Genomic DNA, 21636 nt, shown 5'->3' on the forward strand with positions numbered 1-21636 from the left:
GGACCCTTCCGGGATCCTCTCTTGTAGACCTTATTTTTCAGGACCACGGGAACTCACCAGGGTTACAGACCCTATTTGGAGGCTCTGCTAGCACATTTCTAGTGTAACTACCAGAGAATGTGAGCTATACTAGTCTGTGCCCTTGTTTACTAGACTGATCCCACAAAAATCCCAGTAGGAGTCACAAGATGCTGGGATCACAACATGTGAAAATTCTGGCTATGCCTATGAAAGACTCTGATAGATACAAATGAAACACGTCTTTGGGGCTTCCTTTGTTTTTGAAAATTGAATTTACACAGCCCAAAAGGTATATTTTCTTCTACCATGTCCTTGTTTATTTTCCTTTGTATGGAATTATACTGAGTACTACTGCTTTTTTATTTTGTAGCCTTGGCATTGTATTGATTACTGTCATGTAAATTTGGTTAGTCTTTGATATTGTAGTGTTGACAGACCTTAAAAAAAAATCATGGCCGGGCATGGTGGCTCACATCTGTAATCCCAACATTTTGGGAGGCTGAGGTGGTTGAATCACCTGAGGTGAGGAGTTCGAGACCAGCCTGGCCAACATGGTGAAACCCCATCTCTACTAAAAATAGAAAATAAGCCACACCATGGTATTGGAAGGCCAGATGATGAAAGGCCAGTAGATGCTTGAGACCGGAGAAAATGAGAATATTTTATTTTTTAAAAAATAAAATATTCTTTAGTACATGAAACTTTAAAAACAAAAAGCTTTGGGAGTAGGTTTGACTACCTGGAAGAAGGAAGTGGGAAGAATCTTTGGAAATACTTATATTTATAGACTAAGTAGAAGACTAACAGAAAGTAGAGTCTGAGAAATAGAAGGCCAGTGCAGATCTTCACAGCAGTCCTGAGAGCTCCAGCAGGACAGGCTGAGAAAAGGGTACTGGTTGGTTTTGCTGACTTTACCCAGAACAGTTTTTGTCAATTCACCTAATTGAGATTGCTTTGTGCTAAGCAGATAATGAAAGGTAGAGATGCTTCTTAAAGTGTGTTCTATAAAGATTTCTTCAGCCTGCGTCCTCGTCTCTACATGTTGATTGCTTTTCAGATTGTTGGGAAAATTAAATACTGAATTTCTAGAATGCCCAGAAAGTATCTGCCACTTAGTAGCATTATTATTGCTATTGCCTTTTTTATTTTTGTGATGTTTTGTTATGAAAGGTTAGAATTTCTAAGAAGTTATCCTGTTTTTTTTTTCTCTCTTAGATCTGTGACTTTGGCCTGGCCCGTGTTGCAGATCCAGACCATGATCACACAGGGTTCCTGACAGAATATGTGGCCACACGTTGGTACAGGGCTCCAGAAATTATGTTGAATTCCAAGGTAAGGACTAAGTTTGCATAAAAAGAAATCCAGTAAGTAAGAGAACTTTCTGAGTGCATTGCAATAAGCCGTAAGTCTCCCTCTGCATTGAGAGTTGGCCTATCTGGCCAGAGCCAAGGTGCTGTCTTTTTTGATACAGGGTCTTACTCTGTCACCCAGGCTGGAGTGCAGTGGCACCATCACGGCTCACAGTCTCAACCTCCCGGGCTCAAGTGACCCTCTTCACCTCAATCTCCAGAGTTGCTGGGACTACAGAGTGCACCGCTAGACCTGCCTAATTTTTTTTTTTTTTTTTTTTTTTTTTTTTTTTTTTGAGATGGACTCTCGCTCTGTCACCCAGGCCACAGTGCAGTAGCACAATCTCGGCTCACTGCAAGCTCTGCCTCCTGGGTTCACGCCATTCTCCTGCCTCGGCCTCCCAAGTAGATGGGACTACAGGCTCCCGCCACCACGCCTAGCTAATTTTTTGTATTTTTTAGTAGAGATGGGGTTTCACCCTGTTAGCCAGGATGGTCTCTATCTCCTGACCTCGTGATCCGCCCACCTCAGCCTCCCAAAGTGCTGGGATTACGGGTGTGAGCCACTGTGCCCGGCCACATCTGGCTAATTTTTTAATTTTTTTTGTAAAAGTAGGGTGTCTTCCTATGTTGCATGTTGCCCAGGCTGGTCTTGAACTTCTGAGCTCAAGGGATCCGCCCACCTCAGCCCCCACCTCCCCCGCAAAGTGCTGGGGTTACAGGGATGAGCCACCACACCTGGCCCCAAGGTGCTGTCTAAATTTTGTTCGGCATTGAACTTAGGGCTCAGCCTCTCTACCTCAGCTGGTATAGTGCTGATGGTTGTAGAATAGGAGGGGGTGTGCCTCTGCAGTCACTGTTACCATAAGTGGTCTGTGTTTCACTCCTTGGACAGCTGTCCTGAAGTCCTGCCTATCGCTGTCACTGTTAGTTGCAGGCTGGGTTTGTTGTACAGGTTATTCAGTAATGTGTATTTCTGTGAACATGGGCCAGGGCTATTCTATAAAGGTCAAATTTATCTGATAATGAAGAATGTCTCTTTGGCAGAATTATATTGTAATTTGTTGTACTTGAAGAAAACATAAATGTGAACAGAGTAGGAACTGCCGTGGATTCTTTCGAAATTATATGATTTCCTGCTTCCAAATGAAGTGGTTTCCTCTGCATCTGTGAGTGGCTGTAGAGAGTGCATCCAGGTCTCATCCACACTCTGCTAGCAAGGTCTGTGTCTTGGTCATAAGAAATGGTTGAATAAGTTTACAAAAGCCCAGAAAAGTGAAGTCTGACATTTTTTGTTGCATTTATGAGCCAGGAGGCAAAAATTGAGGGCTGCTATGGAGATTGAGATTCAGTATTTTTACTGTTATTTGCAAATAATATATGAATAAGGTGTGAAAATTGAGTAGTTAAGTAAGCCTGACATACTACCTGTATCTAGTATCTCAGGATTATAAGATTCTTAAACACAGTTCCCTCTGCTATCATGTAAAGATACTTGAAGAAAAGCAATAAAAATAGACATTGGATCTTGTATCTAGGGCCCAGGAACCAGAAATAGTCCTGAGAGGCTTAGTGGAAATGAAAGAACAGGTCTAATTAGCTCATAGGCTTCTTTCTCTTCCTCCATCCTTTATTACTAGTACAGATAAGCTATTAGATTTTTTCATAAGGAAATGGAATTTGTTTAAAGCATTTAGTTTTTCTTGATATCCTACATTTGCTCAGTTTAGTTATAAAAGTAAAATCTCATTAACATAAATTCCATTATAAAGAAGGATTTGGTGTAACAGATGTTTCAGAGAAGAAAATGCGATGTTGATTCTCTGTAATTCTATATCACAAATAATCCCACACAACAGGTTCTTTCTCTGACTGGCCACGTGACAGCCATTCTAAACAAGGAGCATTGGCATGCCAGTGTTCAGTGCCAGTTGTAAAGGGAACTGTTGGTGTGCCTTTGTCCTGGTGTGGCTTCTTGGTCTTGCAGTCTCCGTTCTGACTTAGATGCCCCCACTGTCTCCATTTCTTGATTACCCTCCAGGGAGAAGTAGCCAGAGAGGGTGTTCGTCAAGATGACCAGCTTTTCCTTCTACTTGCAGGGTCACCAAAGTGAAAATTGAGTGTTCATTTTTTTCTTATTTGCAGTACCTGTAGCCTGAGAATGTTACTTGTAGCAGTTGTCTTCATTTTATTTTTATTAATGTAGAAAATTATCAAACCCATAGAAAAATTGAGAGTAGAGTGAACACCCATATGCCCCTGTCCTTGGTTCTCCAGCTATTAACATCTTGTCATATTTCTTATCCCTCCTTCCCTCTCTTACTCTTTCCTTTCTCTTTCTTCTTCTGTCTCTTCTCTTTTGTCAGACCATGTGACACTTCACCAATATATAACACTTCACTCCTAGACCCTTTGGGGCATACTAATGCTCCTTACAAGGAAGGTGTTCTTCCCACAGCTAGAGTACCCTTACCCTTTCATAAAATGATCAGCATTAATTCCATGACATCTCATTCTCCCAAAAAAGTCTAGGTAACTCTGTTTTCAACACATGATTTAATTGTTTCATGCATTATTCTTAGTCTAGAACAGTCTTGCCCTTCCTCTCTTCTTCAAGACATTCAGTACTTTGCAATGTACAGGTCAGTTGTTTCACAGAGTGGTTCGCATTGTGGATTCTTCCAGTGAGTTCTTCCTGATGAGATGTAGCTTGCACGTTTCTGACATGACCACTACAGATTCCTGAAGACGATGCAGAAGTAGCTGGGACTACAGGCGCCCGCCATCACGCCCGGCTAATTTTTTTGTATTTTTAGTAGAGACAGGGTTTTACCATGTTAGCCAGGATGGCCATCCTTGTTTCCCAGCAGCCTTCCCCCAGTGGTTCAGCACTTACTTCTGTCAGTTATCATATTGGGGGTTATAAAATGGTAATTTTCTAAATTTATTCTTCCTTTTACTTGTATTAGCTAGCATTCTTCTATGAAGATTTTTCCCGTTTACCCTTTCTCTTCCTCTGTATCCTACCTTTGTTTTTAAAACACTATTACAGACCCAGGATTTTTTTTATGTGTTCTCCATTTTAATTTTCTTTCTTTTCTTTTTAACTCATATTGTCCCAGTTTTGAGAAGCTAGAGCACTCTGTGTACATATTTGTAACGTTTTATAGAATTTCAGCTTTCAGAAAACTTGCTCTGTTTTAGCTTGTTTAGGAAAGAAAAAAAATTTTTAAAAAGAAAAGTTGCCGGGCGCGGTGGCTCACACTTGTAATCCCAGCACTTTGGGAGGCCGCGGTGGGTGGATTACTCACTAGGAGTTCGATACCAGCCTAGCCAACTTGGTGAAACCCCATCTCTACTAAAAATACAAAAAATTAGCCAGGCATGATGGCAGACACCTGTAATCCCAGCTACTCAGGATGCTGAGGCATGAGAATCGTTTGAACCCGGGGTGCAGAGGTTGCAGTGAGGCAAGGTCACGCCACTATACTCCAGCCTGGGCGGCAGAGTGAAACTCTGTCTAAAAACATAAAAGTTGCAAGAAAAGTATAAGGTAGCCATTCTCAAACCTTCTCGTCTCAGGATACCTTTACATTTCTTTGTTTCGTTCGTTCGTTCTGTTTTTTTTTTTTGAGACCGAGTCTCACTCTGTCGCCCAGGCTGGAGTGCAGTGGTATGATCTCGGCTCACTGCAACCTCCGCTTCCCAGGTTCAAGCGATTCTCATGCCTCAGCCTCCCAAGTAGCTGGGATTACAGGTGCATGCCACCAAGCCCAGCTATTTTTGTATTTTTAGTAGAGACAGGGTTTCACCATGTTGGCCAGGCTGGTCTCAAACTCCTGACCTCAAGTGATCCACCCCCCTCAGCCTCCCAAAGTGCTGGGATTACAGGTGTGAGCCACTGTGCCCAGCGTCTTTTTTTTTTTGAGACAGTCTTGCTCTGTCGCCCAGATGGAGTGCAACAGTGCCATCTCGGCCTCCCAGATTCAAGCAGTTCTCCCTGCCTCAGCCTCCCAAGTAGCTGGGATTACAGGCACCCACCACCACGCCTGCTTAATTTTTGTATTTTTAGTAGAGACGGGGTTTCACCACATTGGCTGGTCTCAAACTCCTGACCTCAGATGATCCACCCACCTCAGCCTCCCAAAGTGCTGGGATTATAGGCATGAACCACCGCGCCTGGCTTTTTTTTTTTTTTTTTTTTTTTTTTGAGATGGGGTTTCTCTCTCTCTGTCACCCAGGCTGGCAGCCACCCCCTCCTCAAGTGATCCTCCAGCCTCGCCTCCCGTGTAGCTGGGACTACAAGCGTGTACCACCATGCCTGGCTAATTTTTGTATGTTTTTGTAGGGACAGGGTTTTGCCATGTTGGCCAGGCTGGTCTCAAACTCCTGGGCTCGACTGATCCACCCACCTCGGCCTCCCAAATTGCTGGGATTGCAGGCATGAGCCACTGCGCCCAGCCAAGATCCCTTTACATTTGTTAAAAATTATCAAGGACCAGCTGGGCATGGTGGCTCACACCTGTAATCCTAGCACTTTGGGAGGCCGAGACAGGTGGATCAGTTGAGCCCAGGAGTTCGAGACCAGCCTGGCCAACATGGAGAAACCCTGTCTCTACTGAAAATACAAAAAATGCACTGGGCATGGTGGCACATGCCTGTAATCCCAGCTACTTGGAGGCTGAGGTAGGAGAATCGCTTGATCCCGGGAGGTGGAGGTTGCAGTGAGCCGAGATCGTGCCACAGTACTCCAGCCTGGGTGACAGAGTGAGACACTGTCTCAAAAAAAAAGTCAAGGACCCACACACAGTTTTTTATTTATGTAGGTTATATCTATTGTTATTTACAATATGAAATTTTTTTTTTTTTTTTTTTTTGGAGAGAAGTCTGGCTCTTGTCCCCCAGGCTTGAGTGCAATGACTCAATTTTGGCTCACTGCAACCTCCGCCTCCCGGATTCAAGTGATTCTCCGGCCTCGCCTCCCGTGTAGCTGGGACTACAAGCGTGTACCACCATGCCCGGCTAATTTTTGTATTTTTTAGTAGAGATGGGGTTTCACCATGTTGGCCAGGCTGGTCTTGAACTTCTGACCTCAGGTGATCCACCTGCCTTGGCTTCCCAGAGTGCTGGGATTATAGGCATGAGCTACCACGCCCAGCCTACAATATGAAACTTTAAAATGTCTTAATTAATTTTTAAATAGTAAACCCACTACATGTTAAGTTATATGTTTTTCATAAGAATAAATTTGTTTTCTACAGTAAAAACATTTTAGTGAGGCCAGGCATGATGGCTCTTGCCTGTAATCCCAACACTTTGGGAGGCCAATGCAGGAGGATCACCAGGAGTTTGGAACCAGCCCTGGTGACATAGTGAGACTGTACAAAAAAAGAAATTTTTTTTTTTTTTTTTGAGACGGCGTCTTGCTCTGTCACCCAGGCTGGAGTGCAGTGGTGTGAGCTCACTGCAAGGTCCGCCTCCTGGGTTCACGCCATTCTCCTGCCTCAGCCTCCCGAGTAGCTGGGACTACAGGCGCCCACCACCACGCCCGACTAATTTTTTGTGTGTTTTTAGTAGAGACAGGGTTTTAACCATATTAGCTAGGATGGGCTTGATCTCCTGACGTTGTGATCCACCTGCCTCAGCCTTCCAAAGTGCTGGGATTACAGGCGTGAGCCGCCCCACCCTGCCATCTGTACAAAAAATTTTAAAATCAGCTGGGCGTGGTGGTGTGCACCTGTAGTTCCAGCTACTCAAGAGGCTGAGATGGGAGGATTTCTTGAGCCCAGGAAATTGAGGCTGCGGTGTACCGTGATCACGCCACTGCACTCCAGCCTGGGCAACAGGGTGAGACTCTGTCTTTAAAAAAAGCAAAACAAAAAACAACCTTTTAGTGAGAAGAGTGGCATTGTTTTCATTTTTGCAAGTCTCTTTAATGTGTGGCTTAATAGAAGACAGTTGGATTCTCATCTCGTTCTGCATTCAGTCTGTCAAATATGTTGTTTTGGTTTAAGTTCATGAGGCAAAGTCTTCACACAGGTATGTAGCTGGAAAAAGGAGGGAAATTTTAGTAGTCTTTTCAGCCACTTGTGGCTATTTGATACTACCCCCAATTTGAACAAGTGGTGGTTTCTTAAACTTAATTGCAGTGTGGAATCTGAAATCATATCAGTGAACTCTTAATACTATTTTGTTAAAATCCATTAGTCTACCTTGCACTCATACTCATGCATGATTTTTTAACGTATTTGGAAAATACTGGTTCACTGAGTTACACAGATATTCCAAGTGTCACATTTCATGTACAAATCATCAGTCATCATATTGCATCTGGAAAATCTCCTTTTCACTTGTGACTGAAAAGGATGAAAATGTCATAGTAGTATAATAAATGTACTGTGACCTCTCAGATCCTCTAGAGGGAACCCATAGGAGTCTGTGGAACACTCTTGTAGAGCCGCCAAATAGAACTCCTAAATGCCCTTTACCCCGGATTCAGGCTCACCGATTTTTTATCTTTTGCCCCATTTGCTTTATCATTCTTTGTGTGCATGTGTGTGGGCACTCCCACGCACTCTGAGTCATTTGAGAGTAAATTGTAGATACGCCCCTTTACCTTGTTTCAGTATGTCTTTACTTCAAACCATGGTCCTCTTGTTCCCTGGGGACATGTGGCAAGGTTGTCGCAATGAGGGGTAGGGGGTGCTCCCTGCATCAAGAGGCCAGAGATGCTGCCAAAAATCCTACGATGTACAGAACGGCCCTCCCAACAGAAACTTCCTCAGCCCCAAATGTTAGTCATACCGAGGTTGAAAAACCCTGCCTTAAGAGTATTCTCTAACATGACCACAGTACAGTTTTCAAAATCAGGAAACTTAATACTGATTCAGTATCTAACGCACAGTTTATATTCATATTTTAGATATTATCCCAATAACCTTTGAACTATACCCCACCCAAACCACCCCCCGACCTGGGCACAGGCTCACATGTTGTACTGTCATGGTTTTTGTTTGTTTGTTTGCTTGCTTGTTTGTTTTAAGACCAGGTTCTCAGGCCAGGCACAGTGGCTCACACCTGTAATCCCAGCACTTTGGGAGGCCGAGGCAGGTGAATCACATGAGGTCAGGAGTTTGAGATCAGCCTGGCCAACATGGCGAAACCCTGTCTCTGCTAAAAATACAAAAAATTTAGCTGGACATGGTGGCAGGTGCCTGTGATCCCAGCTACTCAGGAGGCTGAGGCAGGAGAATCGCTTGAACCCAGGAGGCGGAGGTTGCATGAGCTGAGATGGTGCCATTGCACTCCAGCCTGGGTGACAAAGCAAGACTCCGTCTCAAAAAAAAAAAAGGATAGGTTCTCATTGTGTCACCCAGGCTGGGGTACCGTGGCACCATCTCGGCTCACTGCAACCTCCGCCTCCTGGGCTCAAGGCCATCCTCCCACCTCAGCCTCCCAAGTATCTGAGACTACAGGCATGTGCTACTGCTCCTGGCTAATTTACTTATTTATTTTTGTACTTTTCATAGAGACAGTTGTTGTGTTTCCTTAGTCTCCTTTAAGAGTGCAGATGAGCTCTTTTGTAGAATGCCCCTCAGTTTTGTGTCATGCATTTTTAACATGAATACCAGAAAAGCACTTCATTGTATTAGAAGGCACATCTGGAGCCAGGTATGGTGCCTCATGCCATAATCCCAGCTCTTTGGGAGGCTGAGGCAGGAGGATCATTTGAGCCCAGGAGTTTGAAACCAGCCTGGGCAAATAGTGGGACCCCTTCTCTACAAAAAATTTAAAAATCAACTGGGTGTGGTGGTGTATGCCTGTGGCCCCAGCTACTCAGGAGGCTGAGGTGAGAGGATCACCTGAGACAAGGAAGTTTGCAATGAGGCATGATTACACCATTGCACTTCAGCCTGAGTGACAGAGTGATGACACCATCTCTTAATTTTTAAAGAGTCAGCTTATATTCCTTGGAGAAACATCTTTTTTGCACCATTGTTATGATTCAGACAGAATCCTTCCATAATTTTTTTTTTTTTTTAATTTTTAGAGACAAGGTCTCACTCTGTCACCCAGGCTGGAATGCATTGGCTCAGTCATAGCTCACTGCAGCCTCCAATCCCTGGGCTTAAGTGATCCTCCCACCTCAACTGCCCGAGTAGCTGGACTGCAGGTGTGAGCCACCGTGTGTGGCAAAATAATAATAATAAGAAGAAGAAGAAGAAGAAGAATTAGATAATACCCAGTGTTGTTGAGGACATGAGGAAATGCATTTTCTTTCACATGCTGCTATTAGGAGTGTAACAATGCAACTGCAGTCATAGCTCACTGCAGCCTCAAACTCCTGGCCTCAAGCAGTGCTCCCACCTTAGCCTCCCAAAGTATCCTCCCATGACTTCTAACAGGATTCCTTCAAAACAAAACATATTCCTGAAAAATGAGTAGGAAAAGAAGATGAGAATTATTTATTTTATTTTATTTTTGTTATGTTTATGTTATGTTATGTTATGTTATTTTTGGTGATGGAGTCTCCCTGTGTTGCCCAGGCTAGAGTGCAGTGGTGCAATCTCGGCTCACTGCAACCTCTGCCTCCTGGGTTCAAGCAATTCTCCTGCCTCTGCCTCCCGAGTAGCTGGAACTATGGGTGCCCACCACCACGCCCGGCTAATTTTTGTAGTTTTAGTAGAGACGGGGTTTCACTATGTTGGCCAGGCTGGTCTTGAACTCCTGACATCAGGTGATTCGCCCGTCTTGGCCTCCCAAAGTGCTGGGATTAAAGACGGGAGCCACCGTGCCCAGCTGAGAATATTTTAGAAGACATTGGTAAAATATGATGGAGCTAGCACACACTGCCCCAAACCCAGAAAAGGTTTTTAGACCTTTTTTCTTTTTCCACCTCCAATTTATGGCAATTCTAAATCTGTCTCTCAAATTGTTTCAGAAAAGGACTGATGTATACTTTGGAATTCTAATTTAATAAGTTAATCAACTTTGTGGGTTCGTTGTTGTTTTGAGACGGAGTCTTGCTCTGTCACCCAGGCTGGAGTGCAGTGGCACGATCTTGGCTCACTGCAACTCTGCCTCCTGGGTTCAAGCAATTCTCCTGTCTCAGCCTCCCATGTAGCTGGGATTACGGGGACCCACTACCATGCCCAGCTAATTTTTTTGTATTTTTAGTAGAGATGGGGTTTCACCATGTTGGCCAGGCTAGTCTCAAACTCCTGGCCTCAAGTGATCCGCCCGCCTCGGCCTCCTGGAGTGCTGGGAGGATTACAGGCATTACCCACTGTGCCCAGCCCAAGTTAATCAACTATGAAGAGAAAAATAAAATCACATAATCTTGGTCGTTCAGCCTCTCATAAGAAATCCAAATTGTTTTTTGCTTTTCCATGCTGTTTACTTGTATTTCCGAATTGTAGAGTCAAAGGAGAAGTTCAGAGTCCCATCAGCAATGCACCTGTCATACAGGAAGATCTCATCGTGTCCTGTAACAACAGATACCATTTTCAGTCTTTTCTCTCTTTCTCCTGCAGGGCTACACCAAGTCCATTGATATTTGGTCTGTAGGCTGCATTCTGGCAGAAATGCTTTCTAACAGGCCCATCTTTCCAGGGAAGCATTATCTTGACCAGCTGAACCACATTCTGGGTAAGGTTCCTGAGCCCTTCAGGAGCTAGATTTACTCAAGTTTGCCTGCCTACAGCTTACATCAAAGTCACTTCATTAAATTAAGAAGAGTTCTAATATACTCTTTAACCTGTGGTAGGTGTGAATTTTTAACCTTCTCTAATTTAAAATGTTCAGGACTTTTGTGTAAAAACATAAAGGTAAACATCAGGAGTGGTGATAAGCCGTTAATTATCAGGGTTCATTCTGACTCAGAGTTGATGGTGTGTAGTCATTTACCTTGGTCTTGATAACTAATAGCTAATTTTTTTGTCTGATAGGTATTCTTGGATCCCCATCACAAGAAGACCTGAATTGTATAATAAATTTAAAAGCTAGGAACTATTTGCTTTCTCTTCCACACAAAAATAAGGTGCCATGGAACAGGCTGTTCCCAAATGCTGACTCCAAAGGTAAATGTTATTTCGTTGATTAGTTTTTTCTTAGGCTTAGCTTCGCGTTTATTTGTTAAATTGTTAGGTCACTAGCCTGAAAAGTGAGCCTATGGCTATTGGATAATGCTTTCTTTAGTGCTCACTCTGAATTGTTGTCTTCCTTTTTTTTTTTTTTTTTTTTTGAAACAGTGGCAGTGCAGTAAGGGAGCCTGGTAATGACGGTCTAGTTCTCCACCTTTTGGTTTCTTTGCTAATTTTAACTTGCATTAAGGTCACTTTTTTTTTGTTTTGTTTTTGTTTTTTGTTTTTGTTTGAGACAGAGTCTCACTCTGTCGCCCAGGCTGGACTGTAGTGGCCCGATCTCAGCTCACTGCAACCTCCTCCTCCCGGTTCAAGCGATTCTCCTGCTTCAGCCTCTCAAGTAACTGAGACTACAGACGCGTACCACCACGCCTGGCTCATTTTTGTATTTTTGGTAGAGACAGGGTTTCACCATGCTGGCCAGGCTGGTCTCGCACTCCTGACCTTTTGATCTGCCTGTCTCGGCCTCCCAAAACTGGGATTACAGGCGTCAGCCACAGCGTTCAGCCTAAGGTCACATTTTTAGGTCTCAGGAAGTCTAGGACCCTGCAAACAAATTACACCTTTTCATCTTGTCACTTGATAATTTTTAAAATCAGGTTTATTGAAGAATAATTTACACAGAATAAAATTCACACTTTTTAGTTGTGTGGGCCTCTGAGTTTTAACAAACATAAACTGTCATGTAACAACCACCACAATTGAGATGTGGAATATTCCCATCATCCCCAAAAGTTGCCTTGTGCATTTGTAGTCGGTCATCCCTCTGCAACCCCAGTCTCTGGCAATCATTGATCTGATTTCTATCTCTATAGTTTTGCCTTTTCCGGCATGTCACGTTAATGGAATCATGAAGTATGTAGCCTTTTTATGTCTAGATTTTCCCATTCAGCATAATGCATTTGGGATTTATAAAAATCCATGTCATTGCTTGTGTCAGTCTCTTCAGCAAATGGTGCTGGAACAATTAGACACCCATATGCAAAATTTACAAAACTCAAAATGGAACATAAACCTAAATATAAGGCCTAAAGTTATTAACCTTCAAGAAGAAAACAGGAGAGAATCTTCATGACCTTATGTTAGGCAAAGATTTTTTAGAGTACCCATAAAAGAAAAAAGTGATACATTTGATTTTTTATCCTTTTTTTTTTTTTAGGTTAGCTTCGTTTAATAATTGTATTATCCTTTATTCCCATTTAACGTGTACCTGTTAAATATAGTAGGCAGCTAGTTTTTAAAACTTCATGCTGTTATAAAACCATGATAGGCAGAATAATGACCCCCCACCCACCCCCATGGCTATATTCTAATTTCTAGAGTCTATAACTGTGTTAGGTTACCTGCAAACAGGAATTATGGTTGCAGATACAACCAAGATTGTTTATCAGCTGACCTTTTTTTTTTTTTTAAACTGCTCCTTACAGAGCAGGGCTAATCCACGGGCAGTGTGGTATGCCCAGAATAGGCCCATCAGCTGACTTTAAAGACAGGAAGGTTATCCTGGATTGTCTATCTAGGTAGGTGGATTATCTAGGTGGGCCCATTTATAAAAACAGGGTTCCTTAAAAGTGGAGGAGGGAATCTGAATAGGGTGCTTGTCCTTCCATATCTTTATCTACATACATGTGCATATTTTCTCTATAATTTATTTTTTTTAAATAATTATTATAAAAGTTAACTTTTTTAAAAATTCAGAAGTTGTAGAAATATTTAAGAAGGTAAAATTCTTTTATAATTATTCCCTAAATGTCATTGTTAATAGAATTGTGTCTTGAATATCTTTTCCATGTCAGTGCATAGATCTAGCTTATCGTTAATGATTTTATAGCATTTTTATCCAGTCTTCTGTTAGAAATTTAGCTATTTCTAACTTCCTATTTTATCTGTATGTGGTTATCTATACATGCATATGAATATATGTGTATATGTATATTTAACAACTGTCTACTTAAATGTTGAATTAGTTTTATGTATTGACCTGAGTGAAGGTTGAGAAATACTTGGTTGTTTAGAAATGAATTTCTTTTGAAAATGGGAGAAATTTTCTTTTAATCTTTCATATAAAGGTAGAAAAATTTCATCATTGTAGACAGTTAAGAAGTATGGGAGGAATGGTAAGGGAGTAAGATACTGATCACCAGGATCCCACAGTAACCTTTCACTTTTTTTGCACTAATGTGTGCAAGCTTCTGTGTGGTTGTAATTATATAATGTATTTTCGTTTTGGGGTGTTTTGGGTTTTTTTTGTTTGTTTATTTGTTTGTTTTTTGAGACAGAGTCTCGCTCTGTCGCCCAGGCTGGAGTGCAGTGGCATAATCTCGGCTCACTGCAAGCTCCACCTCCCGGGTTCACACTATTCTCCTGCCTCAGCCTCCCAAGTAGCTGGGACTACAGGCGCCCGCCCACCACCCCCGGCTAATTTTTTGTATTTTTAGTAGAGATGGGGTTTCACTGTGTTGGCCAGGATGGTCTCGATCTCCTGACCTTGTGATCTGCCCACCTCAGCCTCCCAAAGTGTTGGGATTACAGGCGTGAGCCACCGTGCCCAACTTGTTTTGGGGGGTTGGGTTTTTTTTTTTTTTTTTTTGGAGACTATCACCCAGACTGGAGCACAGTGGCACATTCTCGGCTCACTGCGGTCTCCACCTCCCAGGCTCAAGCCATCCTCCCACCTCAGCCATCTGAGTAGCTGGGACTACCCGCACCACCATGCCCAGCTAATTTTTGTATTCTTTGTAGAGACAGGGTTTTACCGTGTTGCCCACGATGGTCCCAAAGTCTTGAGCTCAAGCTATCTGCTCACCCTGGGCTTCTGAAGAGTTAGGATTACAGGTGTGAGCAAGCACACCTGGCCTGTAATGTATTGATGGTAGGATATTTTTAGCTAGAATGTCACATGCATAATACGTTACTGATTAGATTGGCTTGTATATTATACCTCCTAAGCATGTTACCTAAATGTTATTTCCTGAGTCGCTTTTTTAAAGAGGTGCGTAAGCAACAAAGCTGCACTATTAGGCCTGGTAATGTGGCTCATGCCTGTGATCCTAGCCCATTGGGAGGTCAACGCAGGAGGATGGCTTGAGGCCACGAATTTGAGACCCGCCTGGACAACACAGTAAGACCCCATCTCTACAAGATTAAAAACTTAAAATTCAGCCGAGTGTAGTAGTACCTGCCTGTAGTCTGAACTACCTGGGGAACTGAGGAGGGAGGATTGCATGAGCCCAAGGAGGTCAAAGCCGCTGTTAGCCGTGATTGCATCATTGCACTCCACGCTGGCGGTGACACTCTTATCTCTTAAAAAAAAAAACAAAACAAAACAAAAACAAAACAAAACAAAAAAAAAACCTATAATAAATAGGCCTACTCCCAGACGTTCCTCTCCTGTTTGTTTCCTTACTCTTGTCTGTAATTAATCACGATTTGCATCAAACTATTTCTGATTCTTTTTTTATGCTTATTTCCATTTTATTTTTTTTTCTTTCTTTCTTTTTTTTCTGAGACAGCGTCTCACTCTGGCGCCCAGGCTAGAGTGCAGTGGTGTGATCTTGGCTCACTGCAACCTCTGCCTCCCGGGTTCAAGCAATTTTCTGCCTCAGCCTCCTGAGTACCTGGGATGACAGGCGCCCGCCACCACGCCTGGCTAATTTTTGTATTTTTAGTAGAGGTGGGGTTTTACCATCTTGGCCAGGCTGGTCTTGAACTCCTGACCTCATGATCCACCTGCCTCAGCCTGAGCCACCTTGCCCAGCTGCTTATTTTCATTTTCTTTTTTCTCCCCTCCCCTCTCCTCCTTTCTTTCGCCCTGCCCTGCCCTGCCCTGCCCTTCCCCGTCCTTCCCCACCCCGCCCCGCCCCGCCCCGCCCCACCGTCACTTCTGTTGCCCAGCAGGCTGGAGTGCAATGGCGCAATCTTGGCTCACTGCAACCTCTGCCTCCCGAGTTCCAGTGATTCTGCCGCCTCAGCCTCTCAAGTAGCTGGGATTACAGGCATGCGCCGCCACACCCAGCTAATTTTGTATTTTTAATAGAGATGGGGTTTTACCATGTTGGTCAGGCTGGTTTCAAACTCCTGATCTCAGGTGAGCCCCCTGCCTCAGCCTCTCAAAGTGCTGGGATTACAGGTGTGAGCATCAGTGGCCGGCCTTCATTTTGTTTTTTCTATTTTACTTTTTTTTTTTTTTTAATTTTTTTTGAGACAGAATTTCACTCTTGTTGCCCAGGCTGGAGTGCAATGGTGCGATCTCGTCCCACTGCAACCTCCACCTCCCAGGTTCAAGCGATTCTCTTGCCTCAACCTCCCGAGTAGCTGGGATTATGGGCTCATAACACCATGCCTGGCTAATTTTTTTTTTTTTTTTTTTTTTTTTTTTTTTGAGATGGAGTCTGACTCTGTTGCCCAGGCTGGAGTGCAGTGGCACGATCTAGACTCACTGCAAGCTCCGCCTCCCGGGTTCACACCATTCTCCTGCCTCAGCCTCCCGAGTAGCTGGGACTACAGGCACCTGCCACCGCGCCCGGCTAATTTTTTGTCTTTTTTAGTAGAGACGGGGTTTCACCGTGGTCTCAATCTCCTGAACTCGTGATCCGCCCGCCCCGGCCTCCCAAAGTGCTGGAATTACAGACGTGAGCCACCACACCCAGCCGCCTGGCTAATTTTTTGTATTTTTAGTAGGAATGGGGTTTCGTCACATTGGCCAGGCTGTTATCAATCTCCTGACCTCAGGTAATCTGCCACCTCAGCCTCCCAAAGTGCTGGGATTACAGGTGTGAGCCACCGCACCTGGCCTTACTTTTTTTCCTTTGAGATGGGGTCTTACTCTGTTGCTCAGGCTGGAGTACAATGGCGTGATCACGGCTCACTTCAGCCTCGATCTCCTTGGGCTCAAGTGATCTGCCCACCTCAGCTTCCTGAGTAGCTGGGGCCACAGGCACATGTCACCACGCCCAGCTAATTTTTTGTATTTTTCATAGAGACAGCATTGCGTCACATTGCCAGACTGGTCTTGAATTCCTGGGCTCAAGGAATCTACCCTCCTTGGCCTCCCAAAGTGTTGGGATTACAGGCCAGGCATGGTGGCTCATGCCTGTAATCCCAGCACTTTGGGAGGCCGAGGCGGGCAGATCATGAGGTCAGGAGATCGAGACCATCCTGGCTAACACGGTGAAACCCCATCTCTACTAAAAATACAAAATAATTAGACAAGTGTGGTGGCGGGCGCCTGTGGTCCCAGCTACTCGGGAGGCTGAGGCAAGAGAATGGCGTGAACCCGGGAGACAGAGTTTGCAGTGAGCCAAGATGGTGCCACTGCACTCCAGCCTGGGCAACAGAGCAAGACTCTGTCTCTAAATAAATAAATAAATAAATAAATAAATAAATAAAATTTTTAAAAAATTAGCTGGGTGTGGTGGCGGGTGCCTGTAATCCCAGCTATGCTATGCAGGAGGCTGAAGCAGGAGAATCGCTTGAACCCGGGAGGTGGAGGTTGCAGTGAGTTGAGATCACACCATTGCACTCCAGCCTGAGCAACAGAGAAAGATATGGAAAGATGTTAGACCTACAAATGCCAGTGGTATGAACATTCACACAATCCTGTGATGCAGGTACTATCAACAATCATCTAAAAAAGAAAACTGGCTGGGTGCAGTGGCACATGCCTATAACCTGAGCACTTTGGGAGGCCGAGGCAGGAGGATTGCTTGAGCCTAGGAGTTCAAGACCAACCTGGGCACCATAGTGAGAACCCATCTCTACAAAAAATACAAAAATTAGCCAGATGTGGGGGTGCATGCCTATAGTCCCAGCTACTTAGGAGGCTGAAGTGGGAGGACTCCTTGAACCCAGGAGTTTGAGGTTATAGTGAGCTGCGATCATGCCACTGCACTCCAGCCTGGGTGACAGAGCAGGACTCCATCTCAAAACGAAACCAAACAAAAACACAATCTAAAAGTAGAGATGGGATTTCACCGTGTTAGCCAGGATGATCTCCATCTCCTGACCTCGTGATCTGCCCACCTCGGCCTCCCAAAGTGCTAGGATTACAGGCGTGAGCCACTGCACCCGGCCTAATTTTTTTTTTATTTTTAGTAGAGACGGGGTTTCATTATGTTGGTCAGGCTGGTCATGAACTCCTGACCTCAGTTGATCTACCCGCCTTGGCCTCCCAAAGTGCTGGGATTACAGGACAGGTGTGAGCCACTGCACCCAGCCTCTAGTTGTTAAAGAGTGACTACACAGTGTTCCCTTGTAGGGATGACCCGTAAGTGTCCTTCAGCCAGAATCACATTGGACATTAAAGTTTACATCAGTTACCTATTACTGCATTAAAAAAACACTCCAAAACTCAGGCTTGAAATAACAGCCATGCATTTGTTCATGAGTCCATTGGGCTGGCACAGCTGGGTAGTTCTGCTGAGCCCGCCTGGGTTCAGCCATGCACTGCAGTCATCTGCTGGCTCCCTCCACCATCCCTCAATTGTGGTGGTTTAACATCTTAACGTCCTGCGGTTGCCTCTTTATCCTAAAGTAGACTAGACTCAGTGGTTTCTCATGATGGCAGAAATATTCCAAAAGAGCAAGAGCCTATGCTGCAAGGTCTCTTGGGACCAAATCTCAGAACAGCACTTCAACAGTTCTACCATGTTTTTTTGTTGTTGTTTTGAGACAAGGTCTCACTCTGCCACTCAGGCTGGAGTGCGGTGGCACAGTCTCAGCTCACTGCAATCTCCGCCTCCTGGGCTCAAGCAATCCTCCGCCTCAGTCTCTTGAGTAGCTGAGACCACAAGTACATGACACCGAGCGTGGCTAATTTTTTTTTTTTTTTTTTTGAGACAGAGTCTTGCTCTGTCTCCCAGGCTGGAGTGCAGTGGCACAATCTTGGCTCACTGCAACCTCTGCCTCCCAGGTTCAAGCGATTCTCCCACCTCAGCCTCCTGAATAGCTGGGATTACAGGTGCATGCCACCACACCTGGCTAATTTTTGCTTTTTATGTATGTATGTATGTATTTATTTTCGAGATGGAGTCTCACTCTGTCGCCCAGGCTGGAGTGCAGTGGCGCAATCTCGGCTCACTGCAGCCTTTGCCTCCCAGGTTCAAGCAATTCTCCTGCCTCAGCCTCCCTAGTAGGTGGGGCTACAGGCGCGCATTGCCACACCTGGCTAATTTTTTGTATTTTTAGCCAGGATGTTGGCCAGGATGGTCTTGATCCCCTGACCTCAGGATCCACCCGCCTTGGCCTCCCAAAGTGCTGGGGTTACAGGCATGAGCCACCACATCTGGCCAGTTGTTTTTATATTTTTAAGAAAACATATATAAATTCATTCATCTAATGAATAGATTTGAGTATCTGTTCTGTGCCATCAAGGCTTCTAAGGCCCTGGACATACATAGTACCAGCAATAAGAGGGATTAAGAACCTGTTTGGAGATGGGAAGTCTGAGGACTCATTAAAAAAAGATCGGGAGAGCTTTCTTACAGAACTAACTGATAGTCTAGATTTGTCAGGAAATGAATGGAAGACCTCAGGGAACTCAAGAGATTAAAAAACTTACAAGCTAGAATTTTTAATGAGAGTTCACAGAAAAGGAAATTGAAACAGCTCTTAAATATATAAAAGGTACTCGTGTTTACTCATTATACAAGATACAAACATTGAAAAGTCAGTAATTCCTTTTTTTTTTTTTTTAAACGTCCTCCTCATCACAGTAGCAAACATCAAAGTTTGACACCCTACTGTGTGGTCAAGGCTGTGGGGAAAAGGGTGTTTTCAGAGAGAGCTGGTGGAGTGTAAATTGGTTAAATCTCTGTAGAGGACAGTCTGGCAATTCCGTCACATGTCTTTTGTTCCAGCAATTCTGGGTATTGAACTTTTAGGTCTGCCAACCAAATGGGGGAGTAGCATTTAATTTGTTTTTCTGTAATTAAGAGTGAGATTGAAATTTTTTCATGTTTGTTGGAAATTTTTTATTGCTGTATCCCTTAAACCAGCAGTATTGTAGATTTTTCTTTTTTTTTTTTTTTTTTTTTTTTTTTTTTGAGACGGAGTCTTGCTCTGTTGCCCAGGCTAGAGTGCAGTGGCTGATCTCGGCTCACTGCAACCTCCGCCTCCCGGGTTCGTGCCATTCTCCTGCCTCAGCCTCCTGAGCAGCTGGGACTACAGGCGCCCACCACCACACCCAGCTAATTTTTTGTATTTTTAGTAGAGACGGGGTTTCACTGTGTTAGCCAGGATGGTCTCAATCTCCTGACCTCGTGAGCCACCGCGCCCGGCCAATTTTTCTTTAAAGGAGTCTTAGCTTACGATTCTCTCAAATGACTTCAGTGAGGGGGAAGAAATTATTATTCAGCAGATGGTACTGGGCTAGTTGAATAGCTATTTGGAGGAAAACCAATTTAAATCATTACACATCAAAATGAATTCTAAAAGAATTGATACTTATTTAAAAATTATATCATGAGAAACTAACAATATTTAGAGTATTATTTTTCTGATCTCTGCATGGAGAAAGACCTCCTATGTTTTAAAACAAACATCAAGGAAAGAGAGACACACAAAAGTTTAAAAGCTAAATAAAATTAGATTAGGTGTGGACAATAGGTCTAAAATGTTCAAAATTGAGTAACACTTGACCTTCTCCTAACTGTTCTGTAGAAGGCAGCAAAGTACAGTGGTTATACCTGGTGCTCTGGAGTCAGCCTCCTGAGTTCAAACGAGGTTCTGCTACTTGGATTTTTGACTTTGGACAAGTTATTTAAGCTGTTTCATGATTTCCTCAACCCAAAATTGAGACAATTTGTAGTTCCCACCTCAGAGGATAATTAAAAGAGTTAAGGAGGCCGGGCACGGTGGCTCACGCTTGTAATCCCAGCACTTTGGGAGGCCGAGGTGGGTGGATCACGAGGTCAGGAGATCGAGACCACGGTGAAACCCCGTCTCTACTAAAAATACAAAAAAATTAGCCAGGCGTGGTGGCGGGCGCCTGTAGTCCCAGCTACTCGGAGAGGCTGAGGCAGGAGAATGGCGTGAACCCGGGAGGCGGAGCTTGCAGTGAGCCGAGATTGCGCCACTGAACTCCAACCTGGGCGACAGGGCGAGACTCCGTCTCAAAAAAAAAAAAAAAGAGTTAAGGAATTATTGTTAACTTTAGATTCATTATTAATATTATTAGTAACTAAAGAGCAGAGACAAATCTAAGACCACAGTGTATAAATAAATGAGCAAAGGACAAGAACACACAGTCTGCAGGAAATACTGAGATGAGGAAAACTATAGGAGGAGCAGTTTGGGTGACAGCAGTTGAGAATTTGGTTTAGTCTATGTTTAATTTAAGGCACCTGTTAAGCATTAGAAACAACCTAAGTGCCAAATGTTAATCAAATGGCTGAGTAAATTATGAGATGCTTACTTAAAGGAATATTTTAAGGCCGCTAAAAGTGATTTTTTTACAAAGTTTTGATAGTGGGAGAAAATGCTAATGAGCAATATTTACTAAGGGAAGATAAAACAGCATTTGTCATACATAATGTGATTTCAGCCTTCTAAAAGAAAATGCATAGAAAAGAATTCAACAAAATATGTGAAAAGATAAGCAGTGGTTACCATTGAATGATGGTGCTTGGGGAGCAAGGGAATGTGGGTGAGTCATTCACACAGACCAGAAGGCCGGATTTGGTGGGTCAGCCGTCTGAGGTCTTTTGAGTTCCACAGTTACACATAACAAGAACTTACTGGCCCGAGAAAGAGCTTTATTGGCTCTGATAACTGAAAAGTTCATGTGGATTGATGGGTACAGACACTGTGTCTAGAATCTGGACTTCTTTATCATCCAGCTTTGCCTTGCTCTGGGTTGTCTGTCAGTCAGCCTCTCTTTTCATGATGACAGTAAGACACTTGACCTGATCACTGCAGCCAAGACTTAGGCTGACTCTCATCACCTCTTTGTGCTCAGCTTGGATGCCATGCCTATCCCTGAGCAGTCACTGTGGCCAAGGGGACTCAGGTGAATATGGCCCAGTGAGTGTCACCATTCCCACAGCACAGCCCAGGAGCATGGGCAAGCCTGAGCGCTCCCCTATAGCAAACACAGTTGGATGGATTAGAGGGGCAGTGGATGCTGG

General features: G+C 43.9%; 1 protein-coding gene across 1 annotated transcript in view; it reads left to right on the plus strand.

Annotated features, from left to right (window-relative positions):
• The window catches only part of MAPK1 (mitogen-activated protein kinase 1), a 111794-nt gene that overhangs the window by 70342 nt on the left and 19816 nt on the right, over positions 1–21636 (plus strand). Inside the window, exons 4-6 of the mRNA XM_012508172.2 lie at positions 1237–1353; positions 10904–11018; positions 11318–11449. Of these exons, the coding sequence (XP_012363626.2) occupies positions 1237–1353; positions 10904–11018; positions 11318–11449 (364 nt within the window). The remainder of the gene's footprint in view (positions 1–1236; positions 1354–10903; positions 11019–11317; positions 11450–21636) is intronic.

Source organism: Nomascus leucogenys, chromosome 7b (genome assembly GCF_006542625.1).
Source record: "Nomascus leucogenys isolate Asia chromosome 7b, Asia_NLE_v1, whole genome shotgun sequence".
Lineage (NCBI taxonomy): Eukaryota > Metazoa > Chordata > Mammalia > Primates > Hylobatidae > Nomascus > Nomascus leucogenys.